At 42.4% G+C, this 17,469-nt stretch overlaps 1 protein-coding gene across 4 annotated transcripts in view; it reads left to right on the forward strand.

The window, feature by feature from the left end:
- Uso1 (USO1 vesicle transport factor) overlaps window positions 1-13,853 on the forward strand; it is a 69,682-nt gene extending 55,829 nt beyond the window's left edge. For all 4 annotated transcript variants that reach the window (XM_028881913.2, XM_028881915.2, XM_028881914.2 and 1 more), the window contains 7 exons: window positions 2,794-2,911; window positions 3,770-3,933; window positions 4,979-5,065; window positions 8,228-8,326; window positions 9,756-9,863; window positions 12,147-12,362; window positions 12,852-13,853. In XM_028881913.2, the coding sequence (XP_028737746.1) occupies window positions 2,794-2,911; window positions 3,770-3,933; window positions 4,979-5,065; window positions 8,228-8,326; window positions 9,756-9,863; window positions 12,147-12,362; window positions 12,852-12,932 (873 nt within the window). In that variant the 3' untranslated portion in view covers window positions 12,933-13,853. The remainder of the gene's footprint in view (window positions 1-2,793; window positions 2,912-3,769; window positions 3,934-4,978; window positions 5,066-8,227; window positions 8,327-9,755; window positions 9,864-12,146; window positions 12,363-12,851) is intronic.
- The last annotated feature ends 3,616 nt before the right edge of the window (window positions 13,854-17,469 follow it).

Raw genomic sequence — 17,469 nt, forward strand, 5'->3', positions numbered from 1 at the left:
CATGCTAGGCACTGTGCAGGATGTTATGGATCAAAACATAGATCAGGAGGATTTCTTGCCGTTTCCAGATGAGAAACACGTGTCTAATTATGTGACATATATGTTACAGCAGATTAGTGCTAGAGCTAATCAAAGGTGTAGCAGCGCTCATGCTGAGCTCTGAAAGAACCTAGGGATAGATAATCTCCAGAAGAGAGCCAGGGCAGAGAGGCAGGAGATGGAGTACAGCACAGTATGTCTGCTTTTCCTGGCATGGGCCTAGAGCAGCTCCAGGCTGTGTGAAGGAGACATTTGAGGGAGAAGACTAGAGGAAGGGGGTCTAGGAAGGAGGCTGTTGTGGTGGTCAGCTAGGGGAGGACGTTAGGGCACTGATGGTGATGTCTGCTGTGTTCTGTGAACTCAGTATCTTTTCAATACTATTTCATCGTGTCCTCACAGCATCCTGATAAGTAGTGACTAACTGTATTCGGTTTAGGATAAATGAGGAAACCTGTGGATTCTCCCAGCAACTCTTCGTAACTGTTAGAACAGAATTTGAGGGCATGTGCATTAGTGACATTGTGTGCTCATACTGTGTGGTGTGGCGGAAGAGACTTGAGAAGTGTGCAAACTGAAGTTAAAACCTAGCGGGACTCAGTCATGTTTCTCTGCAGGTGTTGAGGCGTAGAAGGGGTAAAGTGTGATTCGCAGGTTTCTGTCGTGGGTGGTGGAGTACGGTCCTGTTAGATAGGCAGCTCCATGGGTAGGTGATGACTTAGATCAGAGTCATCAAGTGACATTGTCCTTCAGAATGCTAGTCAGTGTCTTTATTCACATTGTATTGCACACCTTAAGCCTCTTTGTTAGGTCCTTTAAAATGTCATCCAGTTTCTTATCATGATATGTAGTATAGTATATATAGTATAGTGATGATAGTATTCTCTGGAAAATTAGATTACTGATGTCATTAACATTCCAGAGTCATTAAAAGAAGTGTAACCGCCCTTGTGGGGTAGGTTTATCTTCTTAACTGTACATTGGGTTTTTTTTCCCTTCCTCACAATGTATATTATTGAGATTGAAAATTTACGAGTGATAATATAATTGTATACTTAATGTTTGCTCTCAGCCTTTAGATGTTCAACCAAATCAATAAGCTAGAATCAATCTTTGCTCAAAATTTGAGTCATCAAACCACCCCAGTTACAGATTTTTAATCTATGTCTTGGTTCAAATACAGTCATTTTTAATTCATGAATGTAATATTTTTAGAAGAATAAAAAATAAATACTTGGAGTGTGGTTTATAGCTTACATTTGGAACTGATACAGTTGATTTAGAAAGAGAAGAGTCTTTTGACATAATTATTGGATTATTTATAAAATTAAAATTTTATAAATTCTTATCACTTAAATCCTGTTAGATTTAATAAACATCTACAACTATAAAAATGTTTATATCCTTTGAAGGACATTTGAAAATTCATCCTAAGGAAATTCTCCAAATTCTGGAAAAACTGTTAAATGAACAAATATACTTATGTGATAACATTTATCATTTTGAAAGGTGGAAATTAACTTAGTGTTAAAAACATTTAATATGATTTATATAATATCTACTTGATTAGGTATATAGTGGGCATTAAAAATTATAACTATAAGGCTGGAAAGATGACTCATGAGAACCAGAGTTGGGATCTCAGCACCCACATAGCAGATCAGGTGCCCAATGCTCCAATGCTTCTGTAACCCCAGCTTGGAGCAGAGCAGAGACAGGAGGATTACTGGGACTTGCTAGCTTTCAGCCTAGTCAAGAAGCCCTAGGTTCAGGAAGAGACTCTGTTCAAAGGATTAAGTGGAGTATGGTAGAGGACGATGTCTAGTGCCCTCTTGTGGCCTCCATGCACACACACAGGCACACATGCACGCGTGTGCACACACAACTCATTTTTAAAATTATGATTGTGAACACTGTATAGTAGTATGGATGGACAGTGAGTTATCTAATGTCCTACAACTATATATGAACTGCCTGTGGCAAGTTTAGAAAACATGAGCTCAAGACTGCTTGTAGCCTCATTTCTTTTCTTTTTTAAGTTTATTTTTATTTTTAATTATGTGTATGTGTCTGTGTGTGGTTATATGCACATGAGTGCAGATGTCCATAGAGGCCAGAGGTATGAGATCCTTATGACATGCTCAAAGACAGAACCAACTCCTTCAAATTCTCCTCTGACACATCCACACATGTGCTCATACACATATACTCACACACACATTAACAAGTAAATGTAATAAATTTAAATAATATAGATGCCAGAGCCAGGCGGATCGCTGTGAGTTCGAGGCCAGCCTGGGCTACCAAGTGAGCTCCAGGAAAGGCGCAAAGCTACACAGAGAAACCCTGTCTCGAAAAACAAAAACAAAACAAAAACAACAACAACAAAAAAAAATAATAATAATATAGATGCATGTGTATATCTACACTTGCTAAGTTTAAGTAGTTTGGTATACATTTCTTAAATGGTTCATGGCCTCAGAATGAGTTTTGGTTTTTGGTTTGTTTTGTTTTTTGCATTTGGTTGTCTTGGATACTAGTGGTGAAATTGCAGGCTGTGCCATGAGCTCGTCAGTGGAGCCTCTACGTGATGTTGGCTTTGCACATGTATTCCAGTCCTAATGCTTAGTTATTGATTGACTCTGGGAACGTTGGCTGTTTTAACATACTGACCTTTGAAAAAGCCTGCACGGTGTATTTGTGTGCGTCGTGTTCCTCAGTGTGAGGTGAGACTGTCTGAGATGTGTTCGGTCACAGGACCTGCAGCTGGAGGAACTGAAGCAGCAAGTGTCGACCCTGAGGTGTCAGAACGAGCAGCTGCAGACAGCAGTCACGCAGCACAAGGACCAGTACAACCTCCTCAAAGTCCAGCTCGGTGAGTGACTCGGGGGTCCGCGTCATCTGTCCCCAGCTGGACAGACAGACCGACCCTCTGTGGCCTGCTTGGTCTTGAACTGTAATCACTGTGGCAAACTCTCAGGTTAGAACTTAACTCAGAGCGGCTTGTAATTCAGAGCAGCTAAGACAAGCCAGGTGGGGGTGGCACGCTCCTGTAATCCTAGCAGGCGGATCTCTGAGTTCGAGGCCAGCCTGGTCTACAGGGCAAGTTCCAGGACAGCCAGGGCTGCACAGAGAGACCCTGTTCCGAAAAAAAAAAAAAAGAAAAAAGTAGCTAAGACCGGCTCTTTCCAGTTTGAAGTCCAGGCTCCATGCTTCCTGCTTGACTGTGAGATCAGGTGGTTGTTGACCTGGTGACACACGGTGTATTGACACATTAATGCAAGCTCCCCAGGTGATCTAAGCCGTAGGCTCTTTGAGATTGGTTGTGAGAGTGTTTCAGGGGCTTCAGTTCCAGAGTTGAAATGATAACATTCATGTCATCTGAAAATGAAATGAAATACCCTCTCTGTGTAAAATTCTGGTTCAGTCCTAGGCAGATAGGTAAGAATTCACATCTCTCCTTTTCAAAGAGTGGTTTTCATATAATCATTATTGTCTGTGGCTGTGCGTGGGCATTTGGGTGCTGCTGCGGTCTGGGCCTGACTTCATCAGCCCTCCTCTGTAAGCCTCGTTTACTTGGCAAGGGGGAGGCACCACTGTGAGCGCCATGCCAGTTCCCTTAGCTGAGGAGACGTCACTGGAGTCTTAGGTGATCTCGTTTCCCAGTCTTCTAGTCCCAAAGGTGAAAAGCTTGTCTGATGCTAGCTTTCCCAATGTTGTGCCTGTTCAACAGGAAAAGACAATCACCATCAAGGTTCCCACAGTGATGGGGCTCAGGTGAATGGCATTCAGCCCGAAGAAATCAGTCGGCTGAGGGAAGAGATAGAAGAGCTAAAGAGTCACCAGGGGCTCTTACAAAGCCAGCTAGCCGAAAAGGACTCTTTGATAGAAAATTTGGTAAGTAGATGTTAAAAAGGAAATGTAAATAAGAGATCAAGAGCAATTCTCTTCATCTTGCTTGTTTGTTTTTCTGGGTTTATGTGTTTGTTTTGTTTTGTTTTGAGACAGGGTCTTACTGTGGAGCTCTGGATGGTCTGGAACTCATTATGTAGACCAGGCTGGCCTCGAACTTACAGAGATCCTGAGAACTGGATTGAAAATTATGTACCAGGCTAGCCTTGAGCTCACAGAGATCTGCCTGCCTCGGCCCCCTGAGTGCTGAGATTAAAAATGAGTGCCACTGCACTAGCTCATGTACTTTTTAAATTTTTTTCTCATGAGACAGGGTCTCTCTATGTAGCCCTGGTTTTTCTAGAACTTGCTGTCTAGACCAGGCTGGACCAGCTACTTTTGCTGAGATTAAAGGCTTGGGCAACCACACTCAGCTTGCTTTTTTTTTCCCCCCGTTTTTTTGTTTTTTCTTAAATGAAGGGGATTATTTCTTTAAAATAAAATTAGTGATGGTGTGGTTTAGAAACTCTTTATGCAGTGTGTGTGTGTGTGTGTGTGTGTACGTGTGTACGTGTGTGTACAGGAGGCACGGACACTCCAGCAACAGTGGAGGTCAAAGGGCAGTTTCCAGGAGTTGACTCTCTCCCTTGACTGTGTGGTCTCAGGAATCAAATCATGTGGTCAGGCTGGGTGACAAGAACCTTCACATGCTGGGCCACTTCCCTGGCTCCTCACACTTAAAATGAGATCGATTTTTCATGTGGAAGTGGCTCAGGAAATCTGTTGTTGTGCTTTTGCCCCTTTCTACTTGAGGTGCATGTTCAGATAGAATGAGCCACTCCGTGTGAGTGTAGCTTGTGAAGCTGTGGGAAAGTATAGACCGTCAGCAAGCACTGTGTTGAACTAGAACCTTACATACAAAATCAGAATCTTCTTGGGAATCCTTTGGTGAGCTTCTGTAAGACTCGGCTGTATGTGTGTACTTCTGCTTTGGCTCCCCTTTCTCTTCAGATTGCACTAACTCCATAGTGTATTTCTCTGCTAATTGTAGAAATCCTCACAAGTGTCTGCCCTGAATGAACAGGCGTCAGCAGCAGCTTCACCCAGAGACTCCGAGCAAGTCATAGAGTTAAAGCAGGTAATTTCCTAGCTTGAGCCCAGGCCTGTGTTGTCTTGTTTAGTTCCAGGAGAGTCACACCCCTGCAGTGGATTGTTCTAGAACTCCACTGTCAGGAATAATAAAACCTGGTAATTAAGGCAGCTTTGAAAATCCAGAAGCCATATCTACCTTGACAGTAATGTTGTTTTGTCTTGTATTGGTTGGTTTTAAATTTTTTACATTTTTTTCATTTGTTTGTTTGTTTGTTTGGTGCTATGAGTGTGTGTGTGCACGTGCACACCTCTTTTGTTGCAAAGTGCATGTCTGGAAGTCAGGACAGCTTGAGGGAGTTGGGTCTCTCCCTCTACCACGAGGGTCCTAGGATTGGACTCAGATAGTCACTCACTAAGCCGTCTGGTTAGCCCGGCTTCTTGTTTCTAAGTTTCCTTCTTTGTTCACTCTTTTCTGTTCGTCCTCCCTCTTTTCTCTGTTAAAGGAATGTGTGCTTATTTGAAAAGAGAAATGAACAGAAATCAAGCTGTGCTACCTAATGTCTCCTCCACTAGTCAGCTAGCCTCACTCACAGACATGGCTGTCTGAAAGGTGTGACCATACTGTTTCTTTATGTCACCAGCATCTGTGTGTCTCAAACTTCTCAGAACTTAGGTGCATGAAGGTTTTGTGTACATGCACACAGACACACACACACCACATACATGCAGTATTCATAGAGGGCATCCAGCCCCCTGGAACTGGAGTTACAGGCAGCTATGAGCTGCCATGTGGGTGCTGGGAGCCAATCTTAAGTCTCTGCAAGAGCAGCGAGTGCTCTTAACCCCTGAGCCCTCTCTCCAGTTGCTCAGACCCTATCTAAAAGCTGACCTTGTCTTCAAATCAGGTGTCATTTACAGTCTTTGGGTCTCCAGCATTTGTTCACAATGTATTGCTTGTGTAGGCAAGATTAATGTACTATTTTGGTTTTACTGAGTTTGCTGATACTAAAATATTAAAGCAAATTAAGTTATTAGTATGTCACCTTACTGTGTAAATCCCAAATAAAAAGTTTTAGTTATACTTCCCAGTGAAACTTTGATAGACTATTTTATAAAAGAAAATTGCCTTTTGGTTTTGTTACTTTTCCCAGTTTCTTTTGTAAGTGCATGTGTGTGTGGTGGGTTTGGGGTTTAGTTGTTGGTATTTTGAAACAGGGTCTCTCTATGTAGTCCTGGCTGTCCTATCACTAATTGCATAGACCAGGCTGGACCCAAACTCACAGGGATCCTCCCAAGTGCTGGCATTAAAGGTGTGCACCATCATGCCCAGCAAATACACAGTTTTTTAGTGATGGCTTTATAGGATTTTGTAGCAACATAGGGTTTTCTTTATTATATTACATTTTACAGAATGCTGCATAGGGACAGGGAGATGCTCAGTGGGTAAAATGTCTCCCTCACAAGCACGAGAACTGGAGTTTGAATCCCCAGCACCACATCAGAGAACGACAGGCATGGTGTCATGTGCCTGGAGGACAGTGGATCCTAGGGGACGGCCAGTCCAGCCTAACAGTGAGCTCCAGGTTCAGAGAGAGACTGTCAAAACTAAAGTGGAGAACAAAAGGGACACCCAGTGCCACCCTCTGGCCCCACACAGGCCCCGACGCAGCAGCATCACCATACACACACATGTGTACGCACACGTGTACACACACCACATGCACACGAAAACGACCTGTACTGTCACCGTCTGCACGCTGCTCTGATAATTGGCAGTAGGAAGCAATCACGGAAAAGACACTACAGTGTACACTGTAGATACATGAAGCAGAACAAAGAAAAGTGTTATTCCCATGCCTGCACCTCACCACCAGACATGTCTCCATCACTGCCAGATGTCCTGAGCGCAATCGAGCATCCCTGGATGGGAGCCACCATTTTAATGGCTCTCCTGTCATCGTGCTGGGGTGGAGGAGGGCAAAAAGAACATTAGAAAGTTTGACAACATAAACTCATTTCTTGCCTAATGCGGACTGTGAGGACCAGCTCCCACAATCTGCTCAGGGTAATAAAAGGAATGCATCAGAGTAGCAAGGGACAGGGAACTTTTTTATCTGAGGGTAATTAGGAATATGTTTTAATCTATCTATGGCTGGTGAAATAAAGAAACACACAAGCTTTCTGATGTTAACTTTCTCTTTTACTTCAGCTTAAAAATGGTCTCTGACTCTTTCTGTCTCCACACAGCTCCATAATCCCCACACAGCTGCATACAGCTACATATCTTTACATACATACATCTTTTTGGTTTTTTCGAGACAGGGTTTCTTTGTGTAGCTTTGCGCCTTTCCTGGAACTCACTTGGTAGACCAGGCTGGCCTCGAACTCACAGAGATCCGCCTGCCTCTGCCTCCCGAGTGCTGGGATTAAAGGCGTGCGCCACCACCACCCGGCTACATACATACATCTTTTCACGTGGCTTCACATCTGTCTCTTACATACATTTCTCTTCTGCATATCTTTTCTATCCAGCTTCGTCTTCCTTGCCTCCACATGGTTACAAATCTCCACATAGCCACGGCTAAACATCCCATTACATAGCTCTCTCACCAGACAGCACTTTACACAGATCGTAGGCACAGCTCCTCTACACAGCAGCAGCGCTTACACACAGCTCTGTCACACTCATTCACACACACATACTTCTACATTACTCACTCACGCTTTACACACTCATTCACCCACTCACTCCCTCACACTTCTCTCATGCTTCTTCTTCATCTCTCACTCAGCGCGTGCGCGCGCACACACACACACACACACTCACTTCCCTCACCTTCTGCAGCAGCTCTCACAGACCTCTGCACAGCCGTCTCTCTCCACACCACCGCTGCTGCTGCTGCCGCCACCGCCTCACAGCCAAACTCTGGACAATTATGGATACAGTGTTCAACCTACATGCCAGAAGAGGGCACCAGATCTCATTGTAGATGGTTGTGAGCCACCATGTGGATGCTGAGAATTGAACTCAGGACCTCTGGAAGAACAGCCAGTGTTCTTAACCTCTGAGACAGCTCTCCAGCCCGAAAGTTCCCAGTTTTTTTGAAGATAGGGTCAAGAAAGGATTTTTTTCTTTCCCCTGTAAATGGACATTTCCTTTATGAAACCAATGCTGTTTACATCACAACTCTACTGTTCTTATTTTCAGGAACTGTCAACATTAAAGTCCCAGTTAAACTCACAGTCTCTGGAGATCACCAGACTCCAGGAAGAAAATGATGAGCTGCTACAGAGAGCAGAAGCCTTGGTGAGTCATCCTGGTCTCGCTTGCAAAGGTGGTAAGATGAAGTTAACCTGTGCTCTCAGCCACAGTCTTTATTACTCATTAGCCAGAGTTCAGCGACACAGACTTAAGGGAGCCTTTTTCTCTTCTTTTTTTTTTCTTTATTTTTTGTTGTTGTTTTGTTTGTTTTCTTTTTATTACTGTATGCATTCATTTATTTAGTTACTGAATGGTTTATTTTACTGGTGTAACATCCATTTCCATCCCTTTCCATCCAAGCTGATAGCTTCCCTACTGTCCTAAGTTATCAAAATCCCATTCACTTCATCAGAGTCAGAACCACCACATAAGAAAGGCCCCACAAGTACCTCGTCCATGTCCCTGGTGTCTGCTGCATGGGTTGGTTGCATCCATGAGTGTAATCACTTACTAAAGGTGACCTCGACCCTGGGGCTTTCCCCACAGCACACTTTCTCATGGTTTGCAATCTGGATAGTCTGAAAATTCCAAGTCCTCGTTTTTACATAATCCTTTGTAACTTCCTCTCTCCTCTTACATTTTACTGTAAACTGCAGAGAGAATTGAGACCGCACAATGGGATTTGTTTAGGAATATCAGCTAGATAAGTAATTGCTCACTCATGCCAAGTGTAGTGATGATTGCGAGTGAGAACCCAGGTTGGGGAATGCTACAAGACACATTCTACCACAGATACATTGGCCAATAGACTGACTGATTGATCTTTGTTCTCACAAAATACTAGGCCACAATTCTGCCAGGTTCTTTGCTGCTCTAGAACAAGGATTGTCTTTCCTCTAATTCCCAATAACATGCTTTCTATTTCTCTTGATTTCACCAGAAGCACATTTTATACTTCTTCCTACATTCTCTTCATGTATGTGCACAAAACTAAACATTTTCTCTATAGCTCTTCTCTTTTCATTATGAATCCTTTTCAGAATTCCCTTTAATGTTCATATTTCTATCAATAGTTTCTTTGAAGTGACCTAAGCTTTGTCTGATATGTACTCAATACTCCCTTCATTACACTGTTCCAAAGCCACTTCCACATTTATAGGTATTTGTTTAATCAATACCCCTCTGGTATATTATAGAGAAAAGGTGGGTACTAAATTTTTTTTTGATTCATAGAACACTTAAAATACTTATAATTCACCAGCTGATGGCATTTGGGTGGGTTTAATGCCTGAGGTGATAGTTGTGGACTTAGCCACAGGAACTGAGGAGCTGAGGCTCTGGAGCCCTGTGCTGCTGCTGTTCTGGACTGATCGCCACTGCTCGGTCTTGCCTTCCTTGTCCTCTGGCCCATGGTGGGACAGCTCATCCATCACAGTGTTTTGGTGCTTTCACAAAAACTTCAAAACAGCAAGAAGATATACACAAGTTTGTATCATTTGTAACTTAAAGAGACTTTTCAAATTTGTATTTTCAGGCAAAGTCGGTCCCTGTACAAGGAGAGAGCGAGAATGTGATAGCTGCTAAGACTACTGATGTAGAAGGGAGGCTGTCCGCCTTGCTTCAGGAGACAAAAGAATTAAAGGTCGGTTTTGGCCAAACTGTTGTTTACTATACATAATATGAGGTAAATTCTGGAAAATCTGACTGTTTCATTTCATCTCTGAGCCTCTTAGACTTATAAAGAAATGTAGCTGAAGTTTTCCTGTGTCCCACCTGGCCTGTGGTCAGGACAAATCTCTCTCACCCGTCAGTCCTGCAGCCGCTTGGACCCAAGTAAACACACAGAGGCTTATATTAATTAAAACTATATGGCCCAATGGCTCAGGTGTCTTGCTAGCTAGATCTTACATCTTTAATTAACCCATTTCTATAAATATACCTTGCCATGTGGCTTGTGGCTTACCAGTATCTTTACATCTTGCTTCTCATGGCGGTGGCTGGCAGCATCTCCTGACTCAGCCTTCTACTTCCCAGAATTCTCCTCTCTGCTTATCCTTCCTATACTATACTTTCTGCCTGGCTACTGGCCAGTCAGCGTTTTATTTATCAATCAATCAGAGCATCACATTCACAGCATACAGAAAAACATCCCCAGCAAAGAAAACTGGAAGTTAGGGTTTGAGTGGTTTTTTTTTGTTGTTGTTTGGTTTGGTTTTCCCAAGATACAGTTCTCTGTGTAAATCCTGGCTCTCCTGGGACTCACTCTGTAGACCAGACTGATCTTGAACTCAAAGATCTGCCTGCCTCTGCTTCCTGCCTCTGCTGGAATTAAAGGTGTGTGACACCACTGCCCAGCAAGTTTTCTTACCAACATCAGTATTTAGTCATAACAAAATGAGGGCAACAAATTTGACTAATACAAAAACCACATATAGCAGGCATGGTGGCAAACACCTTTAATCCTAGCTCTGAGGCAGAGGCGAAGCAGGTGGCCATGAGTCCCAGGCCAGCCAGGGATGCATAGTTGACATGGGATATCTTTTAGTTTTCTTCAGTTATAATAAAAGGTAAATTAGATACAAAACTTTAGACTCACCAAGATAAGATACATAATTATCTTCTCTAATTTTGTCAGATGCAAATGGATTGGATAGTGTTACTATAATTCTTACTTAGTGACTGTTTTTGTTTTACAATATTAAGGTTAAAACCTTTTTTAATTAGACAAAACAGAGGAAATACTGTGGGATAATACTCTTGTACACTGTAAAGATTTGCCACTCAAATTGGTTTAATAAGATGCTGATTGGCCAGTAGCCAGGCAGGAAGTATAGGTAGGGCCACCAGACTAGAATGCTGGGAAGAGGAAGGGCAGAGTCTCCAGCCAGACACAGAGGAAGCAAGATGAGAATGCCGGACTGAGAAAAGATACCAAGCCACAAGGCTAAACATAGATAAGAATTATGGGTTAATTTAAGTGAGCTAATGGCCAAGCATTTATAATTAATGTTCTGTGTGGTAACTTGAGGAGCGGCTGCTGGGTATTTGGGAATTGTTGGCAGAACAGAAACTTTCACATGCACACAGTGAGACTATCTCAAAAAACAAAATAACATATAGACTTCCATAGGGCTGAGGAATATTAGACAGACATGTCAGACTATGTAACATGAAGAAAAGAATCAGGTGATATTCATAAACAGATCATGAAAAAGTTTTGAAAAAGGAAGATGATATATAGTTATACTTTTTGGATTGTGGTTAAGTTATTTATGTTGTGGTTTTATTTGAAACTATCCTTTCCATTTAATTCTCAGAATGAAATGGGATTTTTTTTCCATCGAGTTTTGAGTTCTAATTCTGATGCCCAAGTGGCTTCAATACAATGTTATCTCTCATGGTTTGGGCATGGATGTCTAAGGTTTGAACTTTTTACTCTGTTCATTGTGACTTTCTTTGCTAAATAGGCTGGCAGATTCCCACATTCTTGAGTGTGTGTTTTAAGACTTATGTACCTTCAGTACCCATGCCAAGCACCTCAGATTGAACAGTTGTCATATATTAGTTGCCTTCACGTTCCTGTGTCCAAAAATCTTGAGAGAACTTCAAGGGGCTGAGATGTATCTGGGGCCATGGTTCAGATGTCACAGTTCATAATTGCTGGGAATGCAAAAGCATTTCACAGCTTGGTGTCAGGAATGTAAGATGGCCAAATGTTGGCTGACCAGAAATGACAGCTCCAGACAGACCGGAAGTAGATAATCACCTTCAAGACCCACCGCTAGTGACCTACCTCTGCCACCATGAACCAGTAGGGATATTTCGCACCTACACTGGAACATACAGTGATTTGTCATTGATGGAAACTATTAGGAACTTTGGAAATGATACTGATTTTAGATCACTGCTTGTCACCTTTCTTTAGAATGAAATTAAAGCTCTGTCTGAGGAGAAAACTGCCATTAAAAAGCAACTGGATTCATCTAACAGCACCATCGCCATTCTACAAACAGAGAAAGACAAATTAGATGTGGAAGTCACAGATTCTAAGAAAGAACAGGATGATCTCTTGGTACTGTTGGCTGATCAGGATCAGAAAATCCTGTCCCTGAAGAGTAAACTCAAGGACCTCGGTCATCCAGTAAGACTGAAATATTTCCACAAGTGTTCTATATTTGTTATGTTGCATGGGAAAGTTGGGCGCTGTGTTAGCCATAGAAATGTGGGGTCGAGAACATAGCATTTGTAGTTCTCACTGTTCAGTGAGTTTGTCTGAGAGAAATCAAATTCTCTTTGCAATACTTGAAGACTTGAGCCTAGAACATAGTTGGTTTCATTGCTCCTGGGTAATAAGACTCATCAAGGGTAGGTTTTGCAGTCATTATTTTTACCACAGTGGGTTCAGGTTCATGGATAGAAAAGTGTGACCATTTATCCTTAAAGTTAACTGACTAGCGTTACCCACTCATGTTAAAAATGACAGGGAGCCCTGAGCGTTATGAAGTCAAGGAAATCGGATTTACTATGACAGACTATTACTATTAATAATTAATATATACATGTTTCACATGCATGTATTTATTTATTATTACTATGTGTGTATATGAACAAATCTGTATTTTCCCCTTAGGTTGAAGAAGAAGATGAATCTGGAGACCAAGAGGATGAGGATGATGAAATGGATGACGGTGACAAGGACCAGGATATCTAGCTTTAAACCCTCAGAGTGATAGAGATTATGTCATTACTTTGAAGAAGTCTTAAGACAGTGCTTTGGTTTGCCTCCACAAGAAATAAAGATTTAGAACCAGGCAGAAAGCATTCACTAATAAAATTATTGATGTATGTTTTTTAATATTGCCTCCCATGTGGAAAACTCTAAAACTCTAACTTCATGTGGAAGTTTTATTTATGTTCATCTGAACTCTCCCCAAATATAATTTGCAAAGAGCATCAGGTTCCAAAATAGGCCATTTGAAGGCTTGTGGTGGTAATGCTGTCGCCTTACTGGTTCATTAGGCGTATGGTTTGTGGTGGCGATGCTGTCCGCCTTACTGGTCCACTGGTTGTTTGCTTTTCAGAATCTGTGACTTCAGTCCTAACACATTAGATTTAATGTGTATTGAATGGGAATCATTATTTCTAAATCAGCATTGAGTTCTCAGCTGATTATTTCCTTGCAAAAAAAGGACTCTACTTAAAGACAAGATGGCCTGGGTCCAGGGGTGGGTTGAGTGTGTCCTCACCCCCCACCCCTGGTGCCTTCCAGAAGAACGGGATGGGACAGTTAAGTGAGTTCTTGCCATCTAACAGGGTCACATTCTGCCTTGTGTCCCAGAATGTGGAGGGCTGTTCTGAGAAACTCACCAGTGTATTAACGTGGCTGGCTTTCCTTCCGTTTAAGCTGAAGGTGGAAAACAGATGGTAGTCAACAGTTCATACAGCTGGGGTTTAGTATTGTTTGATTATCAGAAAATATGTTCTTAGTTTTCAAAAGACCCAAACTATGATTTATATAATTTATTGGCATTTTTGCTGAATAGGTGTAAGTCAGATAATAGATTTTTAAAAAACAAATGAAGCAATGTGTCAAAGTCTAATGTTTTCATAATAAAAATAGATATTATGTTCACTTAATCCCTGTCATGGTTCCCTTTGTTTAGATTTTAATGAAGTATTTAGTTCCTCACAAGAAGTAAATAAAATGCTAAGGAGACGTCTTAGTCACTGTTCTGTTGCTGTGAAGAGCCACCGTAACCAAGACAGCTCTTACAGGATTTAATTGGGGACCTCATTATAATTTCAGAGGCTTAGTCCATTATCGTTATGGTGGGGAGCATGGGCAGCACACATGGCACTGGAGCGGAGCTACATCCTGATCCAGGCCAAGAGGAAGACCTGGGCCTGACCCTTGGAGTCCTGTCAAATAGCGCCACTCCCTCGTGACTAAGCATCCACATGCATGAGTCTGTGGGGCCGTTCTCATCCCACCACCACACTTCCCACTTAGTACTGTCAGGAACAACCGCACACTAAAGCCAATGGCCGGGATTCTGAGGGTGGAGCGAATAGGACTCAAATTGTGAATATCTAGGAAATAGAAAAGGAAGAAAGAAAAGTCAAGAGCAGTTCCTGGAAAGGGCAATATCGTTTGCAGAGTTCACGCTCAGAAGAGCAGGAGGTGATCAAGGGTTATGTTTCCTCTGGACTTGCTGAACTTGAGATCCAAGTGCATACATTCATACATAAGTGTGCTCATCAGGGAAATAGACGTGGAAGTTTGGAGTGCCTGGAACCAGAGAAATGTAGGTAGGTAGGTGGCTTTAAATCCACACACAGCGTTAGCTTTTCGGAAGCGTAGAGAGACAGCAGCCAAGAACTGAGCCAGTGGAACTCAGGGTTCGAGGTTAGCTGAGCTCCGGTGTATTAAATGAACAGTTGTGTGGTCTTACCCAGAACTGAGGAGCGGACCTGAAAGCTGATCTAAATTGATTGCCTCCTGCCATTTTGGAAAGTGAAAATGTAAGTCTTTCTGAAACATTTAATGACCACTTTATTCTTATTGATGAAGAGTTTCTATTTGGGGGTACTGGGGGAGAAGCTAGGGACAGACTGTTTTGAAGTGAATGTGCTTTAGTGAAATTTGCTCTGCTAACCAGTTAGAAGCTAAGTGTCCGATAAAGATGCTGCTTAAAATTCCATTGTGTCACTTAAAATGTGTTTTATAATGCAAATTATTTTAACAAGCTGTCCCCCTTTTTATGGGTTAGTGCTGACACTCCCGATGAGAAGTGACCCTTTCTCTTACCAGTAACTTCTCTATGGTTCCCAAATGAAAATGCATGTGGCACGTCACCTCTTGTGGATACAGTGTCTATCTTAAAAAGTGTTTTCCCTTCCTAGTGAATTAGCCAGTTTTTCTAGACACATATTCTTTTCCCTTTCTGCCTTAAGCACTTGTGAATAGTTTTAGTTTAAAAACTAAAGTCTACATTGGGCTTTGCTATAATTATATGCTGCTTTTGATTTTACTGCTTTTACAAATGCAAGCAGGACACCCATAAGAATGTGAACACGGGTTTCGAACACTTGGTTTGCTAGTCTTTTTCCAGCTCTGGGTCTTTATTTCTAAACTTATTAAATAATGTGTTACACATTTAGTGCACATGTAGTGGGATGCCCGGGTGTGGGAAAGCGTGCCGTCTGGCCCTCTTCTGGCCCTTGCAGTGACACTCTGGCCTGTCTGGCACTTCCTGCGTCTGTTCCCCTGTAAGACAGCATCTTGCCTTAATACAGAAAAGGTGAGAGACAAGGTGGTTGCTGTGGTGAGACAGGACATGGGTCTTCTGGGTCTTTTTAACCCTGATGTTCTTGACCCACAAAAAGGTTGCATAAAACAAGCAAGAAAAAAAAAAAGCAAACTTTTGCAGCTGCAAGGATAGAGTATTTAAAAGTGGGTGAGGTGCAGGAGAAATGTCTGAGCAGTTAAAAGCACTGGCTGCTCTTCCAGAGGACTCACGTTCAATTCCCATCACCCACATGGCAATTCAGAACATCTAACTCCAGCCCCAGGGGATCTGATGCCATCCTCTGGCCTCCATGGGCACTGCACACATGTGATACAGACACAAGCAAGACAAACTCTTTAACCCTCAGTAACTCAGTCCCTCACCTCTTGTCCTCGCTAACTCTCTATTGCTGTGATAACACCGTGACAGTAAGCAACTCAGAGAGGAAAGGGTTTATTTTGCTTACACTTCCACATCACAATTCTTCTCTGAGGGAAGCCAGGGCAGGAACTCAAGGAAAGAACTTCCTGGTAGGAACTGGTGCAGAGGTCATGAAGGAGTCCTGGTTATAGGTTTGCTCCTCGTGGCTTGCTCAGCCTTCTCTCTTACAGTATTCAGGAACACCTGCCCAGGGATGGCACTGCCCATAGTGAGCTGGACCTTCCCACATCAATCATCAGTCAAGAAAATATACCACAGGCTTGCCTACAGGCCAGTTTGGTGGGGTGTAGGCAGAGTTTCTCTGTGTCCCAGCATCTGCTCCCAAATTACCTCAGTCAATAGCTCAGGCTTGTTACTAGCTAACTATTACATTTTACATTAACCCATATTTCTTACTTCACTCTGCCACATAGCTCAGAACCTTTTCTCAGTACAACTTCATCTTCTTCCTCTGTATCTCCTTGTGACTCCCGAGACTCCCTGGCTTCACCTTTCTTCTTCCCAGTGTCCTCTGTGTCTGCTGGCTGTCCTGCCTATACCTCCTGCTTAGCTAATGGCCATTTAGCTTTTTTTGTTTGTTTGTTTGTTTTTTGTCTTTTTTCAGAGCTGAGGACCAAACCCAGGGCCTTGCACTTGCTAGGCAAGCACTCTACCACTGAGCTAAATCCCCAACCCCCATTTACAGGTTTTTTTGTTTGTTTGTTTTCGTTTTGGTTTTTTTTTTTTTTTTTTCAGGACAGGGTTCCTCTGTGTAGCTTTGGTGCGTGTCCTGGATCTCACTCTGTAGACCAGATTGGCCTCGAACTCACAGAGATCCGCCTGGCTCTGCCTCCCGAGTGCTGGAATTAAAGGCGTGTACCACTGCTGCCTGGCTTAGCTTTTTATTAAACCAATCCAAGTGACAAATCTTCACAGTGTACAAAGGGATTATTCCACAGCAGTGGGGGCATTTTCTTAATTTAGGTTCCCTTTGCAAATTATTCTAGTTTGTATTAAGTTGACATAAAACTAGCCAGCATACTTGACACAGACACATCACTATTCAACTAGAATCTTTCCTTTCTCAACTTTCCCCAAGATGACATGTTACTATTACAGTATAAGACGAAGTAACTTTAAAAGTCTCATAGTCCTTAAAAATGTATGCATTCAAAAAGTTCAATCTCTTTAAAATATCCAAAGTCTCTGTAAAATTGTAAAATGTCTTTAAAATAGCCACAATCTTTCTAAAACTCTAAAATCTCTTAAAAGTTACAAATCTCTTAACTGTGGGCTTCTTAAAATCAAAAGTAATTTAATCACTTTCTTACCTCAAGGGGGAAGAACCAAGGCATAATCACAGTCTGAACAAAGCAAAACCCAACTCCAACAGTGTAAAGAACTCAGGGTCTAATGTCTGGGGTTTATTCATGATCTTCTGTGCTCCTTCAGAAAGCTTGGGAGTCATGGATAGCATACACACAGCCAGTCTCCTAGACCCAGGCTGGCCTGACTCCATCGCTGTTGCCTGTCCTCTGT

This window comes from Peromyscus leucopus, chromosome 10 (assembly GCF_004664715.2).
Source record: "Peromyscus leucopus breed LL Stock chromosome 10, UCI_PerLeu_2.1, whole genome shotgun sequence".
NCBI classification, from domain to species: Eukaryota; Metazoa; Chordata; class Mammalia; order Rodentia; family Cricetidae; genus Peromyscus; species Peromyscus leucopus.